At 39.5% G+C, this 25,139-nt stretch overlaps 1 protein-coding gene across 3 annotated transcripts in view; it reads right to left on the bottom strand.

The window, feature by feature from the left end:
* Window positions 1–25,139, bottom strand: part of IRAK3 (interleukin 1 receptor associated kinase 3) — a 64,993-nt gene that overhangs the window by 37,566 nt on the left and 2,288 nt on the right. For all 3 annotated transcript variants that reach the window (XR_014326620.1, XR_014326621.1, XM_082850897.1), the window contains exons 2-5: window positions 10,995–11,177; window positions 5,822–5,886; window positions 4,931–4,985; window positions 3,540–3,691 (exon numbers count right to left, since the gene is read on the bottom strand). Coding sequence is in view for 1 of the 3 variants with exons in the window: in XM_082850897.1 (XP_082707023.1) it covers window positions 3,540–3,691; window positions 4,931–4,985; window positions 5,822–5,886; window positions 10,995–11,177 (455 nt within the window). In the remaining 2 variants the exon portion in view is untranslated. The remainder of the gene's footprint in view (window positions 1–3,539; window positions 3,692–4,930; window positions 4,986–5,821; window positions 5,887–10,994; window positions 11,178–25,139) is intronic.

Below are 25,139 nucleotides of genomic sequence, written 5' to 3'. Positions count from 1 at the left end.
TTCAATAATTTGGCATTTATGACTTGGGTCATTTGGCTGTTGGTTCAAGTTTACCTTTGTACTAATTTTGAAAAAATGGGCCCACTAGGAAAATGAAACATATAACTCCTTACTTCAAAGAAGATTCAGAAGCTAGCAGAGTGCCCGACATATGAATAAATTAATGAATTCAATGATATGGTATGGAGCACCTCCACCGTTCTCGATGGCTTCATACACCTGACATCGTCGCGTGTCTCTGAATCTCAAATTCCTGACTTCTACCATGAAAGGGTTAAAGTAAGTGTGCTCCAGTTATCGTCTGCAAATTGCTAGACAGGGCAGAGTTCTTTTTTGTTTTTGTTTTCTTTTTTAATATTTATTTATTTATTTTTTGGCTGCACTGGGTCTTCGTTGCTGTGCGCGGGCTTTCTCTAGTTGCCGCGAGCAGGGGCTACTCTCCGTTGTGGTGCGCGGGCTTCTCATGGCAGTGGCTTCTCTTGTTGCGGAGCACGGGCTCTAGAGCGCAGGCTCAGTAGTTGTAGTGCACGGGCTTAGTTGCTCCGTGGCATGTGGGATCTTCCTGGACCAGCGGTCGAACCCGTGTCCCCTGCATTGGCAGGTGGATTCTTAACCACTGCGCCACCAGGGAAGTCCCATGGCAGAGTTTTTAGAGCTCTCTGTCCTCAGGAACAAAGGGAGAGAAATCCAACAGGAATCCTGGAAACTATTTTCCAAGTTAACCCAAGAAGTCAGAAACAATAAACTAGTCTAACAAATCATTTGCAAGGACCACATTATGAGAATTTACATTTTAAAAAACCACTGCCCTGGGAGCAAGTGGACTGGGTGTCAGGCCCACCTCTAACACTCATTATTTGTGACTTATTGTCACCAAACCTCCCTGGGGCCCTCGTTTTCTTAATCTGAAAAAGTGAAGGGGTTAGTTTTTGTGTTCATGCTACCCTACCACTCCTGCTGCTCAAAGTGTGTTCTGTGCTTCTCTGGGAGCTGGTGGGAAATGCTGAGTCTCAGGTCCCTACCCAAATGTGCTGAATCAGAATCTGCACTGTAAGATCCCCAGGTGAGCTGGATGCACTAATCTAACACACCTAAGTACAGTTCCCAGCCTCAGTCCCTCTAAGAAAGGTTACCGAAATTAAGGTCTCAATGTTACAAAACTACATTTCTAGTAAAAAATGTTCTGTGGCTAAGGCTTCATTAAATTATCTCATTTTTCCTGATGTGTATGTGTATATGTGTGTAGGAGTTTGTACAATCTCTAGGTCTTGGGTAACTTTGTTACCTCCTGCCTTTTTACTAATACTGAATAGCAACTAAATTCATGAAAACAGCCTATGTGCTTCATTCAATTCACCTAACAAACATTTATTGAGCAACTACTATAGGCCAGGCTCTGTAATACAGCACTGGGATACAAAGATAAATAAAAGCTCCTTAAAGAAAACCATCCAGTCCACTGGGAGAGGCAGATGAAGAAATCAATACTATAAGACAGTGGTATTTTCCTGCGACTGTACAGAGGAGGGTCACCAAAACCATCCTGGAGGGGTCGGAAGCAATCAAGGAAATGATCATTGTCTTCGGGACAGAAAGGGCAAAGACATCCCATTCTGAAGCCAGACCCCTGGAAAGAATACTCCCAAGAGGGAGTGTGAGTTGGTGGCAGCTGCAGAGAGAAGACGAAAGTAGACGCATGGAGTCTTTGGGGAGGTGGCCCTGGGGCTCAACCAGAAGAGAATGTACAAATGGGGCCAGGGACACACTGGCCCCAAGAGGCAGCCTTCAGTTAGGACCCCTCTAGAGTAACCACCTTCTTCTTGGTGAATGGTTATAACAATGGATTGTTTCATTTCTTCATTAGACATTCATCTTCTCAGGAATCTTGAGATGTCTATACAGAATTAGTGGGGCAAATGCAGTTTGAGGAAATGGACAACTTGGGTTCATAATTTTTTTAAAGAGGCCCTGTAATCTAAGCTGCAAAACTGGAACCACCTCAGATCCCTCCTTCTCCCCTATTTCCCCAGCCCTAACAGATCACCAGATTTGCTCCATTTCACCTCATCTTTCAGACATAGTACCCTCCCTTGCCATCCCCACTGCCTCTGCCCTGGTTTAGAGCGGTTACCAACACTGGTCACACATCTGAACCACCTGGGGACGCCTACCACCACCACTACTCTGACCCAACCAGATGCTGCAGAGCTCAGTTTTTAAAACGCTTCCTGGGTGATTCTAATATTAAACTGGAGAATACAGGTTTCAGCCCTATCCACTTCAGCTTACACATCTGAAATATCCCTCTGCCAGGTCTTTCTACCTCTAGTCTAATTCCTGCCGTCTTTCCTCCAGTGCCCCTGCCAACTTCCAGTCCATCATCTGACCGGTAATCAAAGTGATACTTCAAAACACAAATCTCGTCCTTTCACTCTCCTACTTAGAAACCATCCATGGACTTCACCTATCTTTCCAGTATCATCTGATGCCACTACGTTCCCACCCTCTCACACTAAACTCTACTCCACCAAACGAACTGGTCTTTGTGAGTAAGACACAGGCTTTCATGCATGTGCCTCTAGGCCTGGGCACCTGCTATCTCTTCCATCTGGAAAGTACTTCCCTCGCTGCCTGGCAAATTCTCCTTATCCTTCAAAATCCACTTGAAAGGTCACTGCCTTTCATCCACTTTTCCATTTGTTTACTGAGGAAATGTTTACTGCGTGGTTACTCTGTGCCAGCCCCTCCTCTGCCTATCTTCTATGTGCTCCCATGACCTTTGGGGCAAATCTCTGCTAAAGTGCTTATCACACTGCAATTTAATCTTTTCTTTACCTGTTTTCCCCATAAGACTGGGAACTCTTGGAGAATGTAACTATGCTTTATTCATCTCCACCCAACACGCAGCCCGTAAAAGAAGTTTAGTAAATGTTTATTGGCTGTGGACCAACAATGAAGAACAGCTCTCTGGGTATGCGTGTGCGGACCTACCTCCTCCTGACTCCTGCGTCGGACCCCCAATAGCCTTTCTGCTTCCCTGGCTCTACTCAGCTGTATTCTAACCTCCTGCTCCGATCATTGCTGTGCTGCTCCTACCAAAGCCTCTGCTTTCGCCCTCTCCTGAACTGCGATTGAAGACGATTCATAAAGTAGCACCGAATATCAGTCTGTGGCTTAGCCTGTAAAGCTGCATGGAGAGGGCGCTGCCCATCCTAGAAAGCCAGGAAACCTGGAGCAGACCAGCACAATCCGACCATCTTAAGCAAAGTCGCAATGGTCCTAACAACGCTTTTCAGAAAAGTCTTTCTCAGGCCATACATCTGGGGAGGGGAAGGATTTAACTTCCACATTCCTGCAAGACAGGCATTCATTTCTCAGTCATTTCTCCAGTCACCAGAGGTCATATATCTTATTTCCATTTATGAAATTTTATTTTCAAGTATACCTCCTTTCAATGTTGATGAAAAATGACACATTTTAATGTGAAATATGAGCCAGTAAATGGAATGGATATCCTGTGATAGTAATTCTTTCCATACCTGTTTAAATAATTTAATGGCATATGTTCGGTTTTGGATTTCCACTCTGTATACCTCAAAAATTTCCCCTTCTCCGATTAAAAAGTCTTTGTGGAAATTTCTGGTTCCTTCTATGACGTTGTGAAAGCTGATGGAGGATTTAAACAATATTCCTTAGGAAGGAAAGTAGGGAGAAGATAAGTTACTTTTTCTCTTTTTGAGAATCAACCATCATTATAAAGAACCAAGACTTCCCTACTAGAAACAAATCAGGGCCCAGTGAAAAGTCAACAGAGAAAGGCCCAGGAGCAAAAACTGAAGCCCACCATGTGCTCTCTGTACATTTACTTGGGCCTGGCTCCCACCATCCCACAGAGCCAATGGCTTTTTAGATATTCAAACAAAAGCACTGTGATTCTATCACCTTTCCAAAGAGATCAGCCAGACAACTTAGTTGGGGAAACTTTTCCAAGACTGTTTCCCTGTCATTAAATCAACAGATTGCTGTTGACCCACTATGAACCTAAAACCAGTAAAAAAAAGAATTATAGAAGTGGAAGTTTTGATATGACTAAATAATACTCTCTAAGCATGACTGGGAGAAACATTTTTCATAAGCCAAATCCTCTAAATGGCTAACTAACTTGCTCAGAGTAAATCAGGAAGATGCTTCAGCTTTTTAAAAAAATCATCTAAAGCAGAGATTGGGAGGAAACATTTCAAAGGTAATCAAATACAAAGGGAAAAGCCTGGCTAAATGCTTCAGAGACCAATTTTGGCTATATTTGCACACTTAGTCTGTTTGATTTAAACCTTTTTTGCTAAACATTAAAGGACCACAACCTTATCTAACTATTCTAATTCTCCTTTGAACCAAAGAAGCATCGGATCTAGTGGCAAAGATTAGGCTAGGCAGCCTTAAATAGCCACTAAAGTTTATCAGAATGATTCCCAGATAGAAGTAAATTATTCGCCCTGCTGATAAAGTAGGAAAGTTGGTGTGGAAAATAACTGATTTTCATAGTGACCTTCAGCACTGCTCTACAATCACCTCTAAAGATTTCTCTATAAGTGCTATGAAAATTTCTAAAACTGTATAAAACCCAACATAATTTTTAAATGTCTTCCTATGACACATAAAAATAGCAAATGTCATGAAATTCTGCTGAGACCACAATTATGCTCTTTACTGGCCAATGAATTTTTAATATAACAATAATGTATCACCTATCAGAACTATGTGTCAGTCAAGATTGAGAATATTTTGATATCTATGAAAAATTTATCCTGAATCTGCATATTAATGAATAGTTATTACGTTTATTGGCTCTTTCTAAATTTCACTTAAAAGAATTCATGAATTCACTTAAAGGAAAACATGATTTAAAGAAAAGTTGTTTTGTTTTTCTTACCTTTTTCATTATGTTCAGGAATAAGAACATTATCCACTGTGACACTAGCTGTTTCCTAGGAGAAGAAATACATATTAAAGTATAATTCAATTTCATAAAGTCTAGAAAGAACAGAACCCCAACAGAAATCCAAAGCTCCCCCTGGGACTGTACAGTGCAACAGGGTGGAATCTAATTTAGAAGAAAGCTAGTAGAATGCAAAGTTATTCTATTTTATTCAATAGTATTCACTGCTATATATATTCCATACCAACGGTAAAAACTCAAGTATCAAAGTCATAGTTATAGTCAATTTTTTTTTTTTTTTTTTTTTTTTGCTGTACGCGGGCCTCTCACTGTTGTGGCCTCTCCTGTTATGGAGCACAGGCTCCGGACCCACAGGCTCAGCGGCCATGGCTCACAGGCCCAGCCGCTCCGCGGCATGTGGGATCTTCCCGGACCAGGCCACGAACCCGCGTCCCCTGAATCGGCAGGCGGACTCCCAACCACCGCGCCACCAGGGAAGCCCTATAGTCAATTTTAAATGACTTCTATTGCTGTAAAAATGATCACCGCTAATTTGCTTTAATAAAAACCAACAGTAATATGCAAAGCACTAGAACAGGAAAACTAAAAGCTAAGACAAATGCATAACTTACAGTACTCTTAAAAGTTCTAAGACTCATCTCTGACAGATCACTGAGAGGACAAAGCTCTTAACTCTTCAAACATTTACAAATCTCCAATTTCCTGAATCCCCAAATAAATGAACAAGAATGAGAGCTAAAGCTCTCCAGAATTTAAAAAAGTACTGGCAAATACAGCATTTTTCTGCCTGATAACTTCATTCCTTACATTCAATTATATATGCAACAGGGCTCAAGGGTCATTCCCCATGCGCACACACTGTACCTTGGATAACATGATCGGAAATCCTTTTCCCTGATGACTCTGCTCTGAAGGATTCAAGGCTGCCCCTGAAAGAGAAATAAGGGAATATAGATACAAAAAATGTTATGTTCTTAACAAACTTTTTTTTCTTTTTTACACTGTGAAAATAAATACCTTGCTAGTAAGGTTCATTTCTAAAGCTCAGTTTCATTCCCATTGAATGGTTTCAAATTTCCATATGTGAAAGAGCTTTCTAATGATCAAATATACAAACATACCTTTGTTCACTTAAAACATGAGCACCTATCTTTTTTTCTTGTTTGTTCGTTTGTATTTTTGTTTTTTTAATTTTTGGCTGTGAGGCGGGCACGTGGGATCTTAGTTGCCTGACCAGGGATCAAACCCGTGCCCCCTGCAGTGGAAGCTCGGAGTCTTAACCACTGAACCGCCAGGGAAGTCCATGAGCACCTATCTTAAATTATTGTTAGACATAATTAAAAATATTGAAGTATGAAGGAGAGAACTGACAGGAAAAAAGCAATGTTGTTATCAGTTTTTTGTACAGGTATTTAAATTTTTTACGATTATGGGATTATACCTCTCTCGGTTAGTTCACTTTTTATCCCATCTTGTGCCATAAGGTATTAGAGGGGTGAGTGAGTGTGAGAGTGTGTGTGTGTGTGTGTGTGTGTGTGTGTGTGTGTGCTGCACGCGCACGTGCAATCAATCACAAATACCCACAAATGCTGCCCAATTGAAGACTATTAGTTCTGTCTGAACTAAGGAAGTCTATGTAGCTTCCTACAAAAAATTAAAACTCTGCAATATTTTGCTGTTACTTCTGACATTTTGATTCAGACTTCAGAAGTTTTATTTCATCTTCTAGTTTTTCTTAAATTGTATTCTAATGTTTCCTAGATTATTTTGCTTAGAAGACTAGCAACAAAATACAATCAATTAATAATAAGCCTCCTTGAACAAAACTATAAATCAATTAGACTGAACAGACATCTATAGAACATTCCATCCAAAACAGAAGAATATACTCATACTTTGCAAGTGTACGTTGAACATTCTCCGGAACAGATCACATGTTAGGTAATAAAATGAGCCTCAATAAATTTGGAAGGATGAAATCATACAAAGCATATTCTCTGACTACATGGAATTAAAGTAGAAATCAAGGGCTTCCCTGGTGGCACAGTGGTTAAGAATCTGCCTGCCAATGCAGGTGACACGGGTTCAAGCCCTGGTCTGGGAGGATCCCACATGCCATGGAGCAACTAAGCCCGTGTGCCACAACTACTGAGCCTGTGCTCTAGAGCCCGTGAGCCACAACTATTGAGCCCACGTGCCACAACTACTGAGCCCGCACACCTAGAGCCCCTGCTCTGCAACAAGAGAAGCCACTGCAGTGAGAAGCCTGCGCACCGCAATGAAGAGTAGCCCCCACTCACTGCAACTACAGAAAGCCCGTCTGCAGCAATGAAGACCCAATGCAGCCAAAAATAAATAAAAATAAATACATTTTTTAAAAGTGCAAAAAAAATAAAGTAGAAATCAATAACAAAAGGAAATTTTTTTTGGAAATTGACAAATACATGAAAATTAAACACCAAACTCATAAATAACCAATGAGTCAAAGAAGAAATCACAAGGGAAATTAGAAAATACTTTGTGATGGATGAAAACAAAAACACAACATGCCAAAACGTATGGCATGCAGCAAAAGTAGCGCTTAAAGAGAAATTTATTGCTTTTAATGTCCACCTTTAAAAAGAAGAAAAATATCAAATAAATAGCCTAAACTTTTGCCTTGAGGAACTAAAAAAGAAGAAACAACTAAACCACAGGAAGCAGAAGGAAGGAAGAATTAAGACTGGAGTGGAAATAAATGAAATAGAAGAACAGAATAGAAAAACAGAAGAGAAATATCAATGAAACTGAAGCTGGTTCTTTGAAAATATAAACAAAGTTGACAGTCTTTTAGTTATACTGACCAAGAAAGAAAGAAGACTCAAAATTACTAAAATTAAGAACAAAAGACATAACTACTGACCTTACAGAAATAAAAAGAATTATAAGGGAATACTGTGAACAACTATTTGTCAAAAAACTAGATAAATGACATGGACAGATTCCTAGAAAGACACAAACTACCAAAACTAATTCAAGAAGAAATAAACAACCTGAATGGGTCTGTAACAAGGGAAGAGATTTAATTAATATTTTAAGACTTCCCGTAAAGAAAAGCCCAGGCCCAAGGGGCTTCACAGGTAAATTTTACCAAACATTTAAAGAAGATTTAAGACCAGTTCTTCACACATTCTTCCAAAATAGAAGAGGAGGAAACAACTCCCAAATCTTTCTTTGAGGCCAATATTGTCCTAATATCAATGCCACACAAAATAGCACAAGAAAACTACAGACCTATATCCCTTATGAATATAGATGCAAAAATCCTCACCAAAATACTAAATCCAGAAACATATAACAAAGATGAGGTACCATGACCAGGTGGGATTCATCCCAGGAATCCAAGGTTAGCTTAATATCTGAAAATATACCACATTAATAAAATGAACAAACTCATAAAATCCAATAATCTATCATGATGAAGCTCTAGGGAGAGAAAAAAAAATCCTTAATTTGGTAAAGGGCATCTGTGAAAAACTTACAGTGAACACCATACATAATGGTGAAAGACTGAATGTTTTCTCCTTAGATCAGGAACAAGAAAAGAATGTGTTGGTCTTGCCACTTCTATTCAACATTATACTAGAGGTTCCAGCGAGGGCAATTAGGCAAGAAATAGCAAACATCCTGAACAAGGTATTGTTGTGTAGAACAAAATTTGAAGTTTGGGGTCTGCAAGGGCACTAAAAGCCATTGTCCTTTTGCTGCACATAAAAAGAGAGACAATACTTCACTGTCATATAAAATGGGAGATTCAAAATGGCTTGGCTAAGGTGATTAAGGTGAAACCATCCCACCAAATGGAACAATTTTAAAGAAAGCTAGGCAAAAACAGATTATTTAGATAAGTGATAACTCTGTTCATGGTAGCAACAAAGAAAGACTAAATCTTTATGCATTTCAATTAGGAGCTCCAACTCCTGACTTCAGTGAGCTGCTCTCATAGAAAACACCTGTGCAGCAGGTTACATTTAAATGTTTCCAATGAATCATCATGTGGCTGCTTTCAACGAGCTATACAATTAATGTTTTTAAGATCATAATTCAAAGCATTAATTCAACAAACTGCAAATAAATAATGCTATTTTCCTTAGCAAAGGATTCAGAACAAAGCACTAACCTCCTTTTCATCTCAGATGTATCTATCTCCTGGTATTAGGGCAGTAACTGATTGCCTTTCCACAAATCAACTAATCCCACATTGTAAAAAATAAATTGATTTTTTTATGTGCAACAGACTAGGAGTCAACCAAGGATGTGGAATTTTTGTCCATATAATTCCCCATGTGCAACAGACTAGGAGTCAACATGTGCAACAGACTAGGAGTCAACCAAGGATGTGGAATTTTTGTCCATATAATTCCCCGCTGCATAAATAAACAACATAGAGTGTGAAAAGACACCCTGAAATCTATTCCAGAACACTGAAGTATAAAATATACCCGTGCCCTATCAAATTGGTGTGAGTTTATACTGTGAACAACAAGTCACGTGGGTGGTTTCAGTGGCTGGAAAAGGCTCAGATAATGAAAAGGCATTACGTTTACAGCTCCCAGAGACTCACTGCATTTCACCTGATCAGTCAGCTTCAGAGTGAAACATTCTGCTGTATAAAACTAAGTGAAGGGACTTCCCTGGTGGTCTAGTGGGTAAGACTCTGCACTCCCAATGCAGGGGGCCGGGGTTCGATCCCTGGTTGGGGAACTAGATCCTGCATACATGCTGCAACTGTGAGCTCGCATGCCACAAGTAAGAGTTCACATGCCACAACTAAGAGTCCGAATGCTGCAACTAAGAAGTCCACATGCTACAACTAAAGAGCCACATGCTGCCATGAAGAACTCACGTGCTGCAACTAAGACCCGGAGTGGCCAAAATAAATAAACATTAAGAAAAAAAAACTAAGTGAAGAAATAGTGTGCAACAGAAAAAAGGGATTAGCCAAGTTATACAGATAATATCATGGTGGAAGCCTATTGGGAACTGTCTAATACCTTATTAATGTGAAAAACCTATAAAATAAGTCATTCTGAAGCTACAGTTTTCTGGTACAAACCTCTTGGGATTTCTTCTTGTGTGTGCAAAGCTTCTTTAGGTGATGAGGCAGTGGCTTGAGTGGACAAAGTATATTATCAAAGAGCATGTGTGCAAATACACAGAACTAAAAATATGCCTGGATGAAATAGCCAAAGAATAAGCCTGCTGATTTAAAGGAGTTTCCAACCTAAGAGCCCTGAATCTATAACATAAGACCCAAGATCACTCAAGATCATTCTTGTTGAAGTCAATGAATCTAAAGTGGAATAAACAGAACAGGTGACATTGGGAGGTTATTTTATTGACAAAGAGTGAACAGAGAAAACTTCATGAGCTTTATTTATCAGGTTACTATAAATGTAACGCATGACACAGCATCAGAAAGAGAAGACAAAGAGAGGGAAGAATCAAGCCACTGTGAAATGGACAGTAAACAGGTTAGAAGTTAGAAAGCCATGGCATGAAAACAGCAGTAAAGACAATAGAGAAATCCCAGGGTTATTTTGGAGGTATCATCTGCACTAAAATACGGGGGGGAAACCCAATTATTTTTAACTTCTAATCACACGGTAAAACAAATTATAGCATTATTTGTATTTTACTCATATTGTGGTTCTGCTCATGTTTATGACTCAGAGAGTCAGAGTTTTGGACAGAGAGCTGATTCTCTTAACTAAGTGAGAATGAAACATTTTAAGAAGCATAGCTTGTAAATAAATATTTTTTAAAAACCAAACTATAAAGTGGTAGAAGGGAATGTGTTGTATAAGTTAGGCAATAAGAAAAGAAAGTGTCAGACACAAAAGTGTGAAGCTGCAAACCCCGCTTCAGATAAAAGTCACAGGTAAGGAATCACTGACATACAGCATGACCAGTCAATGTCTTAGATAACATACAATATTTACAAGTTACAATTCATATAAAATTGAGTAAGAGCCGTATCGTTAGAATCAATGCTTACCATAAGTTGCAATTAAATGGATAGCTCGATGATGCCCCATCTCCTGGAGAATCTGTAAAAGGTCACCAATAGTCTTGTTTTTCTGTGCCCAGGACCAAAGTAATTCTCTTGTTCCACTTTTACCCTGGTCTACATATTTTTCAATGTGACGAACATCCAGCCAGCTGCTTGAAAGTCGCTCCGCTGTGGAAATTGTAATGGGAAGAACCAAAGAATAGTTTACTTCTATTGGAATCCCTGTTTTTTTGTGTGTACCTTATATGTTCTGTTGCATTTTATTTATATTTTTATTTTGAACTAATTTTAGCATGTATTTCTCACCCAACTTCCCCTAATGTTAACATCTTACATAACCATGGTACAAAGATCAGACCCAGAGATTACTAAACTGAAGACCTTATTCTAATTTCACCTGTTTTTCTACTGATGTCTTTTTTCTGTTCTAAGAGCCTATCCAGTTTCTCACATTGCAATTACTTGTTCCTTCTCCTTAATCTCCACTAATCTGATGTTCCTCAGTTTTTCCTTATCTTTAAGGACAGTGAAATGCTGTTGTATCCTTCTTGGTGCATAATGTCAAGAGGTTCATGATGTCCATGCCTTATCACTGGTGATGTTAACCTTGATCCCTTGGTTAAGGTGATGTCTGCAGGTTTCTCCACTATAAAATTATTATTAATTATTTTTAACTAATAACTATGTTGGGGGAGATACTCTGAGACTATGGAAGCAACCTGCTTCTCAGATTTTGCCTAAAAATATCTGCATCTATCTATGGTTCTTGTTTACCATAATTATTACTGTGGGGTTTGCTTAATGGTATTTTTCAATTTTCCCTTTTTCCTTCTATGTTCGTTAACTGCAATTCTTCTGTAAAAAAGTATTATCTCCTCTTCCCCATTTATTTAGGTAATTAATTTATTTATATCAGTGTGGACTCATGGATATTTATTTTACTCTACAGGTTAAAATCCAATAGTATCATTATTTATTTTGTTGCTAAAATTGCCCCAGCTTTGTCCATTCAGGCTGCTCCTGCATTCTTTTGACAAGCCCTACCATTTTGGGAACACTTTCTTATTGTTCTGGCTTTACAAGATGCTCTAGGCTCATTTTATATTCCCCCTGCCCCAGCCCTTGATATAATTACTTTTCCAAGGAGTCCTGATTCCTTTTATTGGATAATGGTGTTTAAAAAGCAAGAACTTAGATGTTAGATGTGCTCACTGCTGCCAGGTCTTTCAAGCAGACAGAGGTGGGAAATGTATGTATGTGCTCTCACCCATGCATCTGTATTTCCGTCTGTACACACGTTAAAAACCATGATTTTTAACTGATGCCTCTGATCCAAGTCAATATCATATGGCACATTTTAGACCTTTCTCACTTATATAACTTCATTCTCACACAGTGAGAAACTTTGCTCTCATTATCCACAATATATTTGCTTGTTTGTTCAGTTCTACTACGTACATAAAGTACTTTCAGAATGGCTAACCCGTAGCCCTGTGAGGAACACATTAACTAATCAAATTACAGCATTTGTGCACACTTGTCTTTGTCCTCAGGCTAAGGGTATTCTGGGAAGAGCCTGTTTTCCAAGGTTACTTAGGTTAGTTCTTTTCTCTCTCATTCTCTTCAGTGTGGTTACTCACTGATAATATAGTTAGGTTCATTTGTTGAAGCTTATATGAAACGCTGTTTAAAATTTTTGTTCTACGTAAAATAGATAGCTAGTGGGAAGCAGCCGCATAGCACGGGGAGATCAGCTCAGTGCTTTTTGACCACCTAGAGGGGTGGGATAGGGAGGGTGGGAGGGAGGGAGATGCAAGAGATATGGGGACATATGTATATGTATAACTGATTCACTTTGTTATAAAGCAGAAACTAACACACCATTGTAAAGCAATTATACTACAATAAGGATGTTAAAAAAATTTTTTTTTGTTCTAGACTGTCTTTGCTGAACATTTTTGAGCAATTAAAAGTTATTATCTGGGTAGGGTCAGGGAAATGTTCTACTGGGATAACAGGATTTTAATTACTCGAAAACAGTGTATATGACTTATTTAGGGTCCTTTAAATACCTTAAAGCTGTACTGGAAGTATATGACTTTTTAAACAATTTTTATTGGAGTATAGTTGATTTGGCACCCTGAGATAATAGGATTCTTCAGGTAAGATATTACACGGTCTTTCTGCGTAACTCCCAAATTTTAAAGTGTATTTTAAGGCAAAGGAGGAAGAAAGCAAGCAAATGACAGGTGGAAAGAATAGCTTTCTTGTCCCTGGGACAGTACTCCCGGATTAGGCCAGCCATCCTGAGTACTGAAATTAGCAATGTGTTTTAGGGCTGGTGATGGTGATAGCAGCATCCCCTCATACCTTTATCCTCCAGAGTCTTAAAATTTCAGGCAGCCAGATACAGATCTATAGATAAAATCCAACTGTCACCTGAGAGTGGTTGTGGGGACCTGCAACACATCACTGTCACTGGTTGTGGGAATCGGCCCCTCTCCCTCTACCACACACAAATATGGAAGCTGACCTCCAAGAGGAATCAAGGTAACCTCATGGAAGGGCTCACTTTTCCAACAATGATGTTCTCCAAAGGCTGATGTCCTTTTATAAGACAAACAGGTTCTCAGCTCTGAGAAGAGCAATAAGCCCTAGGGAACTATCTTTTGTTCAGTCTGTTTCAGACTCCACAGGTTTTAAAAATTTCTTAAGGAACTACTACACCAGTTACAGTCTTTGAACAAAGATATCAGAAAGGCAAATGTCTTCTGTTTAATACGGCAGCCCTTGCCCCCATATTTTCAGTCCTACAAGGGTTTGCTGGACTATTCAATTTCCTTCAGTTTTATGTTCCTGCTGAGACTGTAAGTAAATCCTAAAAGCTGAAAGGGATCACAATATGATACCATTATTGCCCCTATTTTGGAGCAAAAAAATGGACTTGGTAGACATTGTTAGTACCCACCAATATTTCTAGTCCTCTACCCCATCAGAGAGGATGATATTTTCTTGCTCTAGGTTGGTTACGCCTACGTGTCTCTTCCAGCCAGAAACGCTGAAGAGCTAGGGTGCAGTTCACCAGGCTCCCACCCCTGTCACAGCAATGGTAGAAGCACATGTCAAAATGGAGGTGCCCCAAGATGCTGGACCACCACATGGAGATCAGCTGCCCTGGACTCTCAGTGCTCTTCCCATGAGCCAAAAGTAAGTTTCTGTTATGCTAACCACTGAGATTTAGTGGTGGTTTTTTTTTTCGTTTTGTTTTTTACTGCAGTATAACTTAGTCTAACCTAATACATACAAAGTTTTTTACCTTGAATGTTTTATTTTTTAAATATTTATTTATTTATTTTTGGCCGTGTTGGGTCTTCACTGCTGTGCGTGGGCTTTCTGTAGCTGCAGCGAGCGGGCGCGACTCTTCGTTGCGGTGCGCAGGATTCTTATTGCGGTAGCTTCTCTTGTTAGGGAGCACAGGCTCTAGAGCACAGGCTTCAGCGGTTGTGACACGCGGGCTCAGTAGTTGTGGCTCGCGGGCTCTAGAGTGCAGGCTCAGTAGTCGTGGCGCACGGGCTTAGTTGCTCCGTGGCATGTGGGATCTTCCTGGACCAGGGCTTGAACCTGTGTCCCCTGCATTGGCAGGTGGATTCTTAACCACTGCGCCACCAGGGAAGTCAGAGTATTTTGTCACATCTTATTTTGTCAGTCACATCTTGTACCCGAAAAGAGTGAAAGGAAGTGGCTGCTCTGGTAAGTACATGTCAAACAAGGGAAGATAAAGTTGAAACATTCAATCTGAATGCCTGCTTAGGCTGTAGGGGGAAAACAGTTACTACAAAATATATGATATCATTCATTAAGTTGGAACGTTTTTGCCCTTCTTCCATATTTTAAGTTCTGGCAAGAATATCTTCCTTTTACATCTCTTTGTAGAGATGATGTCTCATGAAGAGGCAAGGACTGTCCAAATGCCAATATGTTTTAGATAGAGTAGCACTGAAAAAAAAACAGAAGGGAACCTTCAAAGCAAATATAGTTGGCAAGACACGCTAACTCTATTTTAAAGTATTTTTGGATGATGTCATCTGCCTATTTGGTTGAGGCACATTTTTATGAAACCTTTAACTCTTTCTAAAAGCTCTTGGAGGAAATACTGTATATCAGTGTAATTCAAACGTTTGTTGAGCATCTACCGTGTGCAACAGTGCAGTAACTGCACATAGCACGTGTGAGTGGAGCACGAAGAAGGGTCCCTAACTAAAGATGGGGCATCATGGAAGGCTTCCTAGAGGGGTGGTTTCTGGAGCCTGAGCCAAGTTTAAAACTATGAGTATTTCTAAAGAGAGGACAATTCTTAAGAAATAACTGGATAGGGTATACTACCCTGGGGAGAAAAAAAATCACTCGAGTTACGATTAGAAAACAAGACAAAAGAATGAACTCTGAGCCCCACAGACTATGCTGACTTCTAATGAGAAAAGTCACCAGTCCAGACATCACCGTGGCCCCCTGGATACATGCAGGAACACGTGGGTTTAGTGGCGGATCTATCACCAACCTATAGAACAACTCCAGACAAGTCACAGCCTCACTGAGCAATCTCAAGCTTCTCATCAGTTAATGTCCTTCGACAAACAGTCCCTCCTAAAACAGACACTAAATTTAGTTGCCCTTTGCTGGCCTGCTTATTACATAAGCACTGACTTTAAAACACCTCCAGTCTTTAAAACACTTCCCAGTCTCCAAATGAATGTCCCAATAAGGGAATGCTAAATATCAAATTTCAGCAAAGGGAAAATTTGGATTTCTACTTTGTTAGTAAATCAACTGGCTAACATTTATAGAGGCATAATGTACCATATAAATTAACAATTTATGTAACACACAGCAGGACTTTTTTTTTTCCTTATTAAAACAGTTCTCTTTCCACTTTGACTCTGTGAGATAAGACATGCATGTAATTTAACAGGGGTGAAGGAAGAAGAAGACCGTGTGGGCTACCACAGCCCAGGAAGGAGCATGAGGTAGTGGGACATCAGCTGACTCTGCAACAGCAGGGGACTGAGGCAAGGTTTCAGTCAGATGAAGGAAGAGGGAAGAGCCTGTCAGATGGAGAGTTGTTCCAGAAATGAAGAAAAGGGCGTGAGGGGGCAAAGAGGAGACCACTATGCTTAGAGCAGAGGGTTCAACTTAAAGAAAAGGTGAACAAGCTCCATGAAGTCTCCGTATTACCTGCATAGGAATGTGCTCAGCACATAGCAGACGTTCCATATGTATCTGCTGAATGACAGACAGAGGCCCTGAGTGTCAGTGTAACTTAAAATTTTTCCCTGAAAGTAAATGGGGCCAATCTAAGATTTCTGAGGAGGTGATGCAAAGATGGAAGCTTTAGTTTTTGGAAGATCCATCTGGCGGCAATAGCAGCAGGAGTCTCATATACACTATTTGCACATAAAAAGGTATAAACATTTCATGGCTCACAATTCTCATAGTAGGAAAGGAACAGTTTATAACTATTAAGGAAATCTGGAGTTAACCTTTCAAGTTCCAGGGGATGTCAGCTTTCCGACATAATTCTATTCCCCATTTTTCTTTTTATTAATTTCTGAATTTCCTTTTTAAAAGTGCAACAGCCTCAACAAAATACTAGCAAACAGAATCCAACAGCACATTAAACGGATCATACACCATGACCAAGTGGGGTTTATTCCAGGAATGCAAGGATTCTTCAATATACGCAAATCAATCAATGTGATACACCATATTAACAAATTGAAGGAGAAAAACCATATGATCATCTCAATAGATGCAGAGAAAGCTTTTGACAAAATCCAACACCCATTTATGATAAAAACCCTGCAGAAAGTAGGCATAGAGGGAACTTTCCTCAACATAATAAAGGCCATATACAACAAACCCACAGCCAACATCATCCTCAATGGTGAAAAACTGAAAGCATTTCCACTAAGATCAGGAAAACGACAAGGTTGCCCAGTCTCACCACTCTTATTCAACATAGTTTGGGAAGTTTTAGCCACAGCAATCAGAGAAGAGAAGGAAATAAAAGGAATCCAAATCGGAAAAGAAGAAGTAAAGCTGTCATTGTTTGCAGATGACATGATACTATACATAGAGAATCCTAAAGATGCTACCAGAAAACTACTAGAGCTAATAAATGAATTTGGTAAAGTAGCAGGATACAAAATTAATGCACAGAAATCTCTGGCATTCCTATACACTAATGATGAAAAATCTGAAAGTGAAATCAAGAAAACACTCCCATTTACCACTGCAACAAAAAGAATAAAATATCTAGGAATAAACCTACCTAAGGAGACAAAAGACCTGTATGCAGAAAATTATAAGACACTGATGAAAGAAAGTAAAGATGATACAAATAGATGGAGAGATATACCATGTTCTTGGATTGAAAGAATCAACATTGTGAAAATGACTATACTACCCAAAGCAATCTACAGGTTCAATGCAATCCCTATCAAACTACCAATGGCATTTTTCACAGAACTAGAACAAAAAATTTCACAATTTGTATGGAAACACAAAAGACCCCGAATAGCCAATGCAATCTTGAGAAAGAAAAACAGAGCTGGAGGAATCAGGCTCCCTGACTTCAGACTATACTACAAAGCTACAGTAATCAAGACAGTATGGTACTGGCACAAAAACAGAAACATAGATCAATGGAACAGAATAGAAAGCCCAGAGATAAACCCACGCACATATGGTCACCTTATCTTTGATAAAGGAGGCAGGAATGTACAGTGGAGAAAGGACAGCCTCTTCAATAAGTGGTGCTGGGAAAACTGGACAGGTACATGTAAAAGTATGAGATTAGATCACTCCCTAACACCATACACAAAAATGGATTAAAGACCTAAATGTAAGGTCAGAAATTATCAAACTCTTAGAGGAAAACATAGAACACTCTATGACATAAATCACAGCAAGATCCTTTTTGACCCACCTCCTAGAGAAATGGAAATAAAAACAAAAATAAACAAATGGGACCTAATGAAACTTCAAAGCTTTTGCACAGCAAAGGAAACCATAAACAAGACCAAAAGACAACCCTCAGAATGGGAGAAAGTGTTTGCAAATGAAGCAACAAAGGATTAATCTCCAAAATGTATAAGCAGCTCATGCAGCTCAATAACAAAAAAACAAACAACCCAATCCAAAAATGGGCAGAAGACCTAAATAGACATTTCTCCAAAGAAAATATGCAGACTGCCAACAGACACATGAAAGAATGCTCAACATCATTAATCATTAGAGAAATGCAAATCAAAACTACAATGAGATATCATCTCACACAGGTCAGAATGGCCATCATCAAAAAATCTACAAACAATAAATGCTGGAGAGGGTGTGGAGAAAAGGGAACCCTCTTGCACCATTGGTGGGAATGTAAATTGATACAGCCACTGTGGAGAACAGTATGGAGGTTCCTTAAAAAACTACAAATAGAACTACCATATGACCCAGCAATCCCACTACTGGGCATATACCCTGAGAAAAACATAATTCAAAAAGAGTCATGTACCACAATGTTCCTTGCAGCTCTATTTACAATAGCCCGGAGATGGAAACAACCTAAGTGTCCATCATCGGATGAATGGATAAAGAAGATGTGGCACATATATACAATGGAATACTACTCAGCCATAAAAAGAAACAAAATTGAGTTATTTGTAGTGAGGTGGATGGACCTAGAGTCTGTCATACAGAGTGAAGTAAGTCAGAAAGAGAAAGACAAATACCGTATGCTAACACATATATATGGAATCTAAGAAAAAAAAATGTCATGAAGAACCTAGGGGTAAGACAGGAATAAAGACACAGACCTACTAGAGAATGGACTTGAGGATATGGGGAGGGGGAAGGGTAAGCTGTGACAAGGCGAGAGAGAGGCATGGATATATATACACTACCAAATGTAAGGTAGATAGCTAGTGGGAAGCAGCCTCATAGCACAGGGAGATCAGCTCGGTGCTTTGTGACCACCTAGAGGGGTGGGATAGGGAGGGTGGGAGGGAGGGAGACACAAGAGAGAAGAGATATGGGAACATATGTATATGTGTAACGATTCACTTTGTTATAAAGCAGAAACTAACACACCATTGTAATGCAATTATACTCCAATAAAGATGTAAAAAATAAAAAAAATAAATCCACTATGTATGTTGAAAAAAAAAAAATTGCAACAGGCCATGATTCCCTTGAGCACATCTCTAAGATGTAGCTGGAGGGTGAATGAACAGATGCCAAATGAGCTGAGGTTTTTACAGTTCCCTAACACTGACCCCGGGGCAAAGGTTTCTGAGTTTGCACTAAGTCTAAGGAAAGCTAGATTAGACAAAGGCGTTTTCCAAGAGTACATAGTTGACAGTGCTGAAACTGACCCAGCTCAGTGAAAATGGATCCTGAAAGCATGGGTTGCTTCCAGGACTGGAAATGAAATGTTTTCTCTTTCCCTAACTGGTGATTCACCGTACAATCTTAATAGCTTTTCTCCAATGATGATGCATCGGGAATAGAAACACCACTAAAAGAGTATTCTTAGCATCCATAAAATGTATAATTCATTTAGATCAAATTCTGTAAAACAATAGCTTCAATATGATGCGACAGGAATGCAAACCCTTAATTCCTGTTATATTCTTCAACGTGCAAAGTTTTCTCTAGTCCTTCCTTCCTTGTTCCTGCCGGAATGTAGATCTTTATTTATTAATAGTCCTAAACAAAGAGTGAACTTCCCAATGACTGTTGTGTTGTAAAAGTCAAGAGCCTTCTACAGGAAAAGATAAATCAGGAAAAATATGCTGTACTTAAACACAGTTTAAAATCATTTTTTGGAAGGCAAATTTTTTGTGTGAAAGACATCTTGGCATAATATAAGCCAAAAAAGTTGACCTAAGAAGTCCAGAAATAAATTGATCTGAAAATAGTGACAGCTTAATAATCATTCAATGCTCAAAGGTTCTCAGGGCTCTGTTTTGAGAGGGCAGGACTATCTAGGAGTGCTAATGCTGGGGAATTCAGCTGTAGAAATCACTCTCCACATGCAAATATGTCTCTGAAGGGGTTTTTTAGAATAACGCAACATACCCTATTTGGAATCTTTATATTTGCATATAACCACATGCCAAAACCCCTAGGAAACTGTCTGCGCTCTTGCAAAGTTTGTTTTGAGATAACAAAATGGGAAGAGGAAAAGATGGCTTTTTTTTTTCCCCCCACAAAGCACACAAACAAATTAGGCAATTAAAAAAAAAAACTTGAGGATTTAAAAGATATTATTAATTCCTAAAAAAGTAAAAGAAAACTCAAAAGCATAATTTAGCTCAACTCCTCTTACAGACCATAGCATTAACACCCACTAGGTCATACATTTTACAAGAAATAATATTTGTCCATACTTAAGCTTATGTGTACTTTTTACCCCCTACATGAGTAGGACTCCTATTTGATAAACAGGAAGGCCTGCGCATGATTTTTCAGGGATCTTTCCATCTGTCCTGCTCTCTCAATCCCAGACCCAGGGAAGGATCAAACTTTAATGACTTCTGGGAGACAAGTGAAAAACAGTCCACCCTCAACACCAGTCTTTCAGTCTGGAACTCAGAAGCTGTACAATTCCACACTCAGGGAATCATCAGTACTATTTTCCCATACTTCCTTCCCTTGTTAAACTTTATAGCATCTCTATTGTTCTGTTGCCTATGTTAAATTGGAAAATCCTTACACGCAGGGGCCATGACATTGTATCTAGTATAAACTTTGTCTAAGATTCTGCCCAAAAAGAATGTTTAACAGACATCTGTTCATTCATTAATTCATTCAGTCAACAGATATTTAGTGCATACCTTCTCTGTACCGGGTACCATATTAGATCCTAGAGGAATAAGCAGAAAACAAGCAAACAAAAATCCTTGCCCTCATGAAGCTTGTTTCTGGATGGACAATAAACAAAGAAATATAGACGTATGTATATATATAAAGTATATGAGGAATGATAAGTGACACAGAGAAAAATAAAGCAGTGAAAGAGCATAAGGGAGCACAGAGGTATCAATTTTAAAAGCATAGTTAGGGTGTGTAATAGTTAATCAAAATCAGGAATGATGTGAAGAAGTAAGCCTCAAGGTTACCTACAGGAAAAACATTCCTTGAATGTCCACAGAGGCCAATTTATCTGGAGTTGAACAAAGAAGAAGAAAGAAGTGAGAAAAGCAATGTAGGGCTTTGGTGTTTACTGTGAGATGGGAAGCTACTGGATGGTTCTGAACAGGATAATGGTATAAGATGCTTCATATGTTAAACAGGCTCACTGGCTGCCGTGTTGAAAAGAAACTTGAGGTGGGCAGATGCAGTAGCAAGGACCCCAGTTAGGACACTGCTGAAATTAACTAGGTGGAATCTGATGGTGGTTTGGACAAGGATGGCTGTGGTGACAGTGATAAGAAGTGGTCAGATTGTTAAATAGATCCTGAAGGCAGAGTGAACAGCATTTGCTGAGACACAGGATGTGGTTTGTGAGAGAAAGCACGAAGTCGCAGAAGACTAATAATTTTGGCCTGAAAAAATGAAGGATGGGGTTGCCATTAACTAAGATGGGGAAAAACTCTGGGGGAGGGCAGTACTTCTGGACGGTTAAGTTGGAGATGTCTGTCAAGTAGGCCAATAGGTGGACTAGGTAGATGGTGCTGATGTTCAAGAGAGAGACCCTGGCAAGAAATCTGGGAATTATTAGCACACAGATGGCAATGACAAGATAGTGGGTACAGTAGATAAACAGAAGAGAAGAGGTCCATGGACTAATCCCAGGGGCATTCTAAGAGATGAGAGAGAGAACGAGGAACCTGTAAGAACAGAATAGAATAAAGAGTGTAATGTTCTAGAAGGGAAGTAAAGCTTTCAGGAGAAAGGAGTGATCAGCTGTGTCAAATAAGATGAAGACTGAGAACTGACTGTCGGATTTAGCCATGGTGACTCTGGACAAGAGGAATTTCAATGGAGCAGTGCAGTGGGGGGTGAAGGCCTGATTGGAGCAGGTTCAAGGGAGAATGGAGAAAATGGAGAGTAAACAGCCCTTCTGAGGAATTTTACCATAAAGCGGAACAGAAAAAGGGGTGGTAACTAAAGAGTAGAAGTTTGATCTAGATAGAACATTGTAAGATGTGAAAAATGACATGGTGGTCAGAAGAACATGGGTTCTACTCCACTTTCAGGGAGGGGAGGCATAACTCTCTATGCCTTAAGTGTGGGCCACACATAGTGACTTCCCTCCAAAGAGCATGATATGGAAAGGGGTGGGAGGGGGCGCAGAGGAAGACCGCTTTTACAGTGTGGAAACCTGACAGACACTACTCCAGCCATGGTTAACGTCAACAGTGATCAGTCATGTAAACAGCGTGTTCCCCTTCTAGGATGTAACGAAAATGGCACTCTACCTCTTGTGGTCTGCCTTCCCCAAATCCACAACCTCAGTCTAGTCATGAGAAAAACATCCGACACATCTCAATTGAGGGACATTCTACACAACAGTAGATCAGCACTGATCAGTAGTGACCAGTACCCCTCAAAACTGTAAAGGTCATCAAAAACTAGAAAAGTCTGAGAAATGATCACAGCCAAAGGCAGCCAAAGGATACGTGATAACTAAATGAAATGTGTGAAATGTGACACCCTAGATGGGCTCCGGGAAGACAAAAGGGACTTGAGGTAAAAACGAAGGAAATCTGAATAAAGTATGAACTGTATTTAATAATAATGTATCAATATTGTAACAAATGTACCATACTAATGTAAGATGTTAATAATGGGAAACTGGGTACAGAGTATATGGGAAGGACAGAATATATGAGGACGCTTTGTACAATCTTCTAAATTTTTCTGTCAAACTGTTCTAAGCAATAAAGTCTATTTAAAATTAAAGAGAGACAACAACATAGACTCTGGAGTCTGACAATCTGGTTAGAATCCTAGTCTGCAACATACTAGACTATGATTTGAGGTAGGTTACCTAAATTCTCTGAGAGTCAGTTTTCCTATCTATAAAATGGAAATAGAGTACCTGTATAGAGTAATAGAGTTTTTGTGATAATAGAGTTTTGTGATAATAGAGTTTTTGTGATAAACAATAAGATAATCCATGTAAAGTGCTGAGCACAGAGTGTCTAGCAAATAGTGTGCACTCAAAAGATGGTGGTAACTATTATTGTTTTAAATCTTTACTAAATATTCAAATGCATATTTAATGTGATTTTACATCTAATTTGTTTTAAAGTGATTAATAATAATTTCTATGATAATTTTCTTTCCCTTTTTGAGAGGAAGAAAATTGAATACAACCTATTACATAGTATCTGTAAGCAGGGTTCCTCTCTCATTGGAGTGTTGAGAGGTTTTACAGTGTGAGCTGCTCCAAACAATTTAAACACTAGTTCAAGGTAATGTAATGAAATCAGTTGTCACCAGAGGCTCTGCATATACGTTAGGTCTTTGAGGTAGTATAAGATAATGGCATTTTCTACAGTGGTCCTACTTTCATTATAAAGCCATAAAATCATCAACATCAACCAGAGAATATACTACCTTGTGATTACACCATTTTCAATAACAATAAAATATAAGTGATTTAATGATTAATAGGTAGAATGTGTTTAAAGACAGAATTAAGTACAGTCACTACAGTTAAGTAACTGTTACAATAAGATGTTACTAAAGAAGAGAATTTGGCCTAAGCAAATGGCTCCCAAACCAGGCTGTGCGTCAGATTCAACCGTGGGGCTTGGCAAAAAACAGAAAGATGCTGGACCCTTGACCCAGACCTACTGAATCAACAGCTCCAGGGGTGGGGCCTGGGCATTTGTAGCTTTTAAAGACTGCACAGGTGATTCCTGTTTGCTAACATCCTGTCTACCTTATCCTGTATACACTGATTATACCATATAGGCCACCATATGATCTGCCTTTGTCTGAACTGCCTTTGCAAACATAGCTTGTTATTCACCATCATCAAGAATCATGATAAGCTCGAGAACCAACACTTAGTTTGGTTAATCTCTTCCACTGCTTTTCTCTTCTCTTGCCCATTACTATGACAGTTGCTTTCTATATCGAATTTTGGACCCTCTGTACCCTCAGGCTTTCAGCTGTCCTGAGCATAAAAGAAACTGTCTTCTTGATTCAGTCCTCCAATATTCCCCCTTCCGCCCTCTAAGGTCAAGTTTTCCCTCCCAGCACCTCTTTCCCCCCTTTTTCCTTTCACTGTGCCGACGGAGAAACTCAGCCTATTTAACCATGGGCAGTTGCCCTCAACCACCTGGAACGGAGCCAGCCTTTCCTTTCTGCTGAGCCAACAATTCATGAAGCAGCTGGTCCTTTCCAGGTCTCTGGTCCAGACAGCAGGGACACAGCCCCCTACACAATGAATTATAGCTGGAGTATGAAGGAGTAAACAGTTTAGATTCTTCCCCTATAAGAGAACAAATATACAAAGGAACAATGGCCAGATAGATATACAAACAGAACTCTCACCCACAACATGCATCAACCAGCCCAGGAAGCCAATGTTCTATCTAGAGTAACCAGTCTGGGAAGTCAAACTACTATCTGTAGCAACTAGTCCAGAAAGCCAAGCAATAACCCTTATAGCAATTGGCCCAAAATAACCAAGGCTTCATTAATAGCTGATAGCTTTCCTAATTTTTGCCCCAATTCCAATTTAGGGCCAACTGGAGAAAGCCAAATATGTACTCTTAATTAAATAGAATTTAGAATAGAATGCATACATCTTCCCCATGCCAACAGCCTCCAATCAGGGCATACCTGAAGCTTCTTTTTCAGCTATAAAGCTTTTCCAATCCTCTGCTTGCCTTTGCATCTCAGTCAAATGCAAGCCATGGGAGCTGACTCCTGACAAGCCTTCGCTTGTTCTCATTTTGGTGATCTTCAGTTATTTCCACTACTAGGAAAATGGGGCTGCATGTTTGAAATGGTTCACTGAATGGTTCTTTCATGGCAGAAGTGGCTGTACTTTAGGGAGTCTGTGAGATGCAGCTGAAGAACACAGCAGTACTTGTGACCCTGAGGAAGTCACAGAGG

Source organism: Leucopleurus acutus (genome assembly GCF_964270905.1).
Source record: "Leucopleurus acutus genome assembly, chromosome: 11".
NCBI lineage: Eukaryota > Metazoa > Chordata > Mammalia > Artiodactyla > Delphinidae > Leucopleurus > Leucopleurus acutus.
Note: the sequence above shows the minus strand (reverse complement) of the source record. Positions and strands in the feature narration are given on the sequence as shown.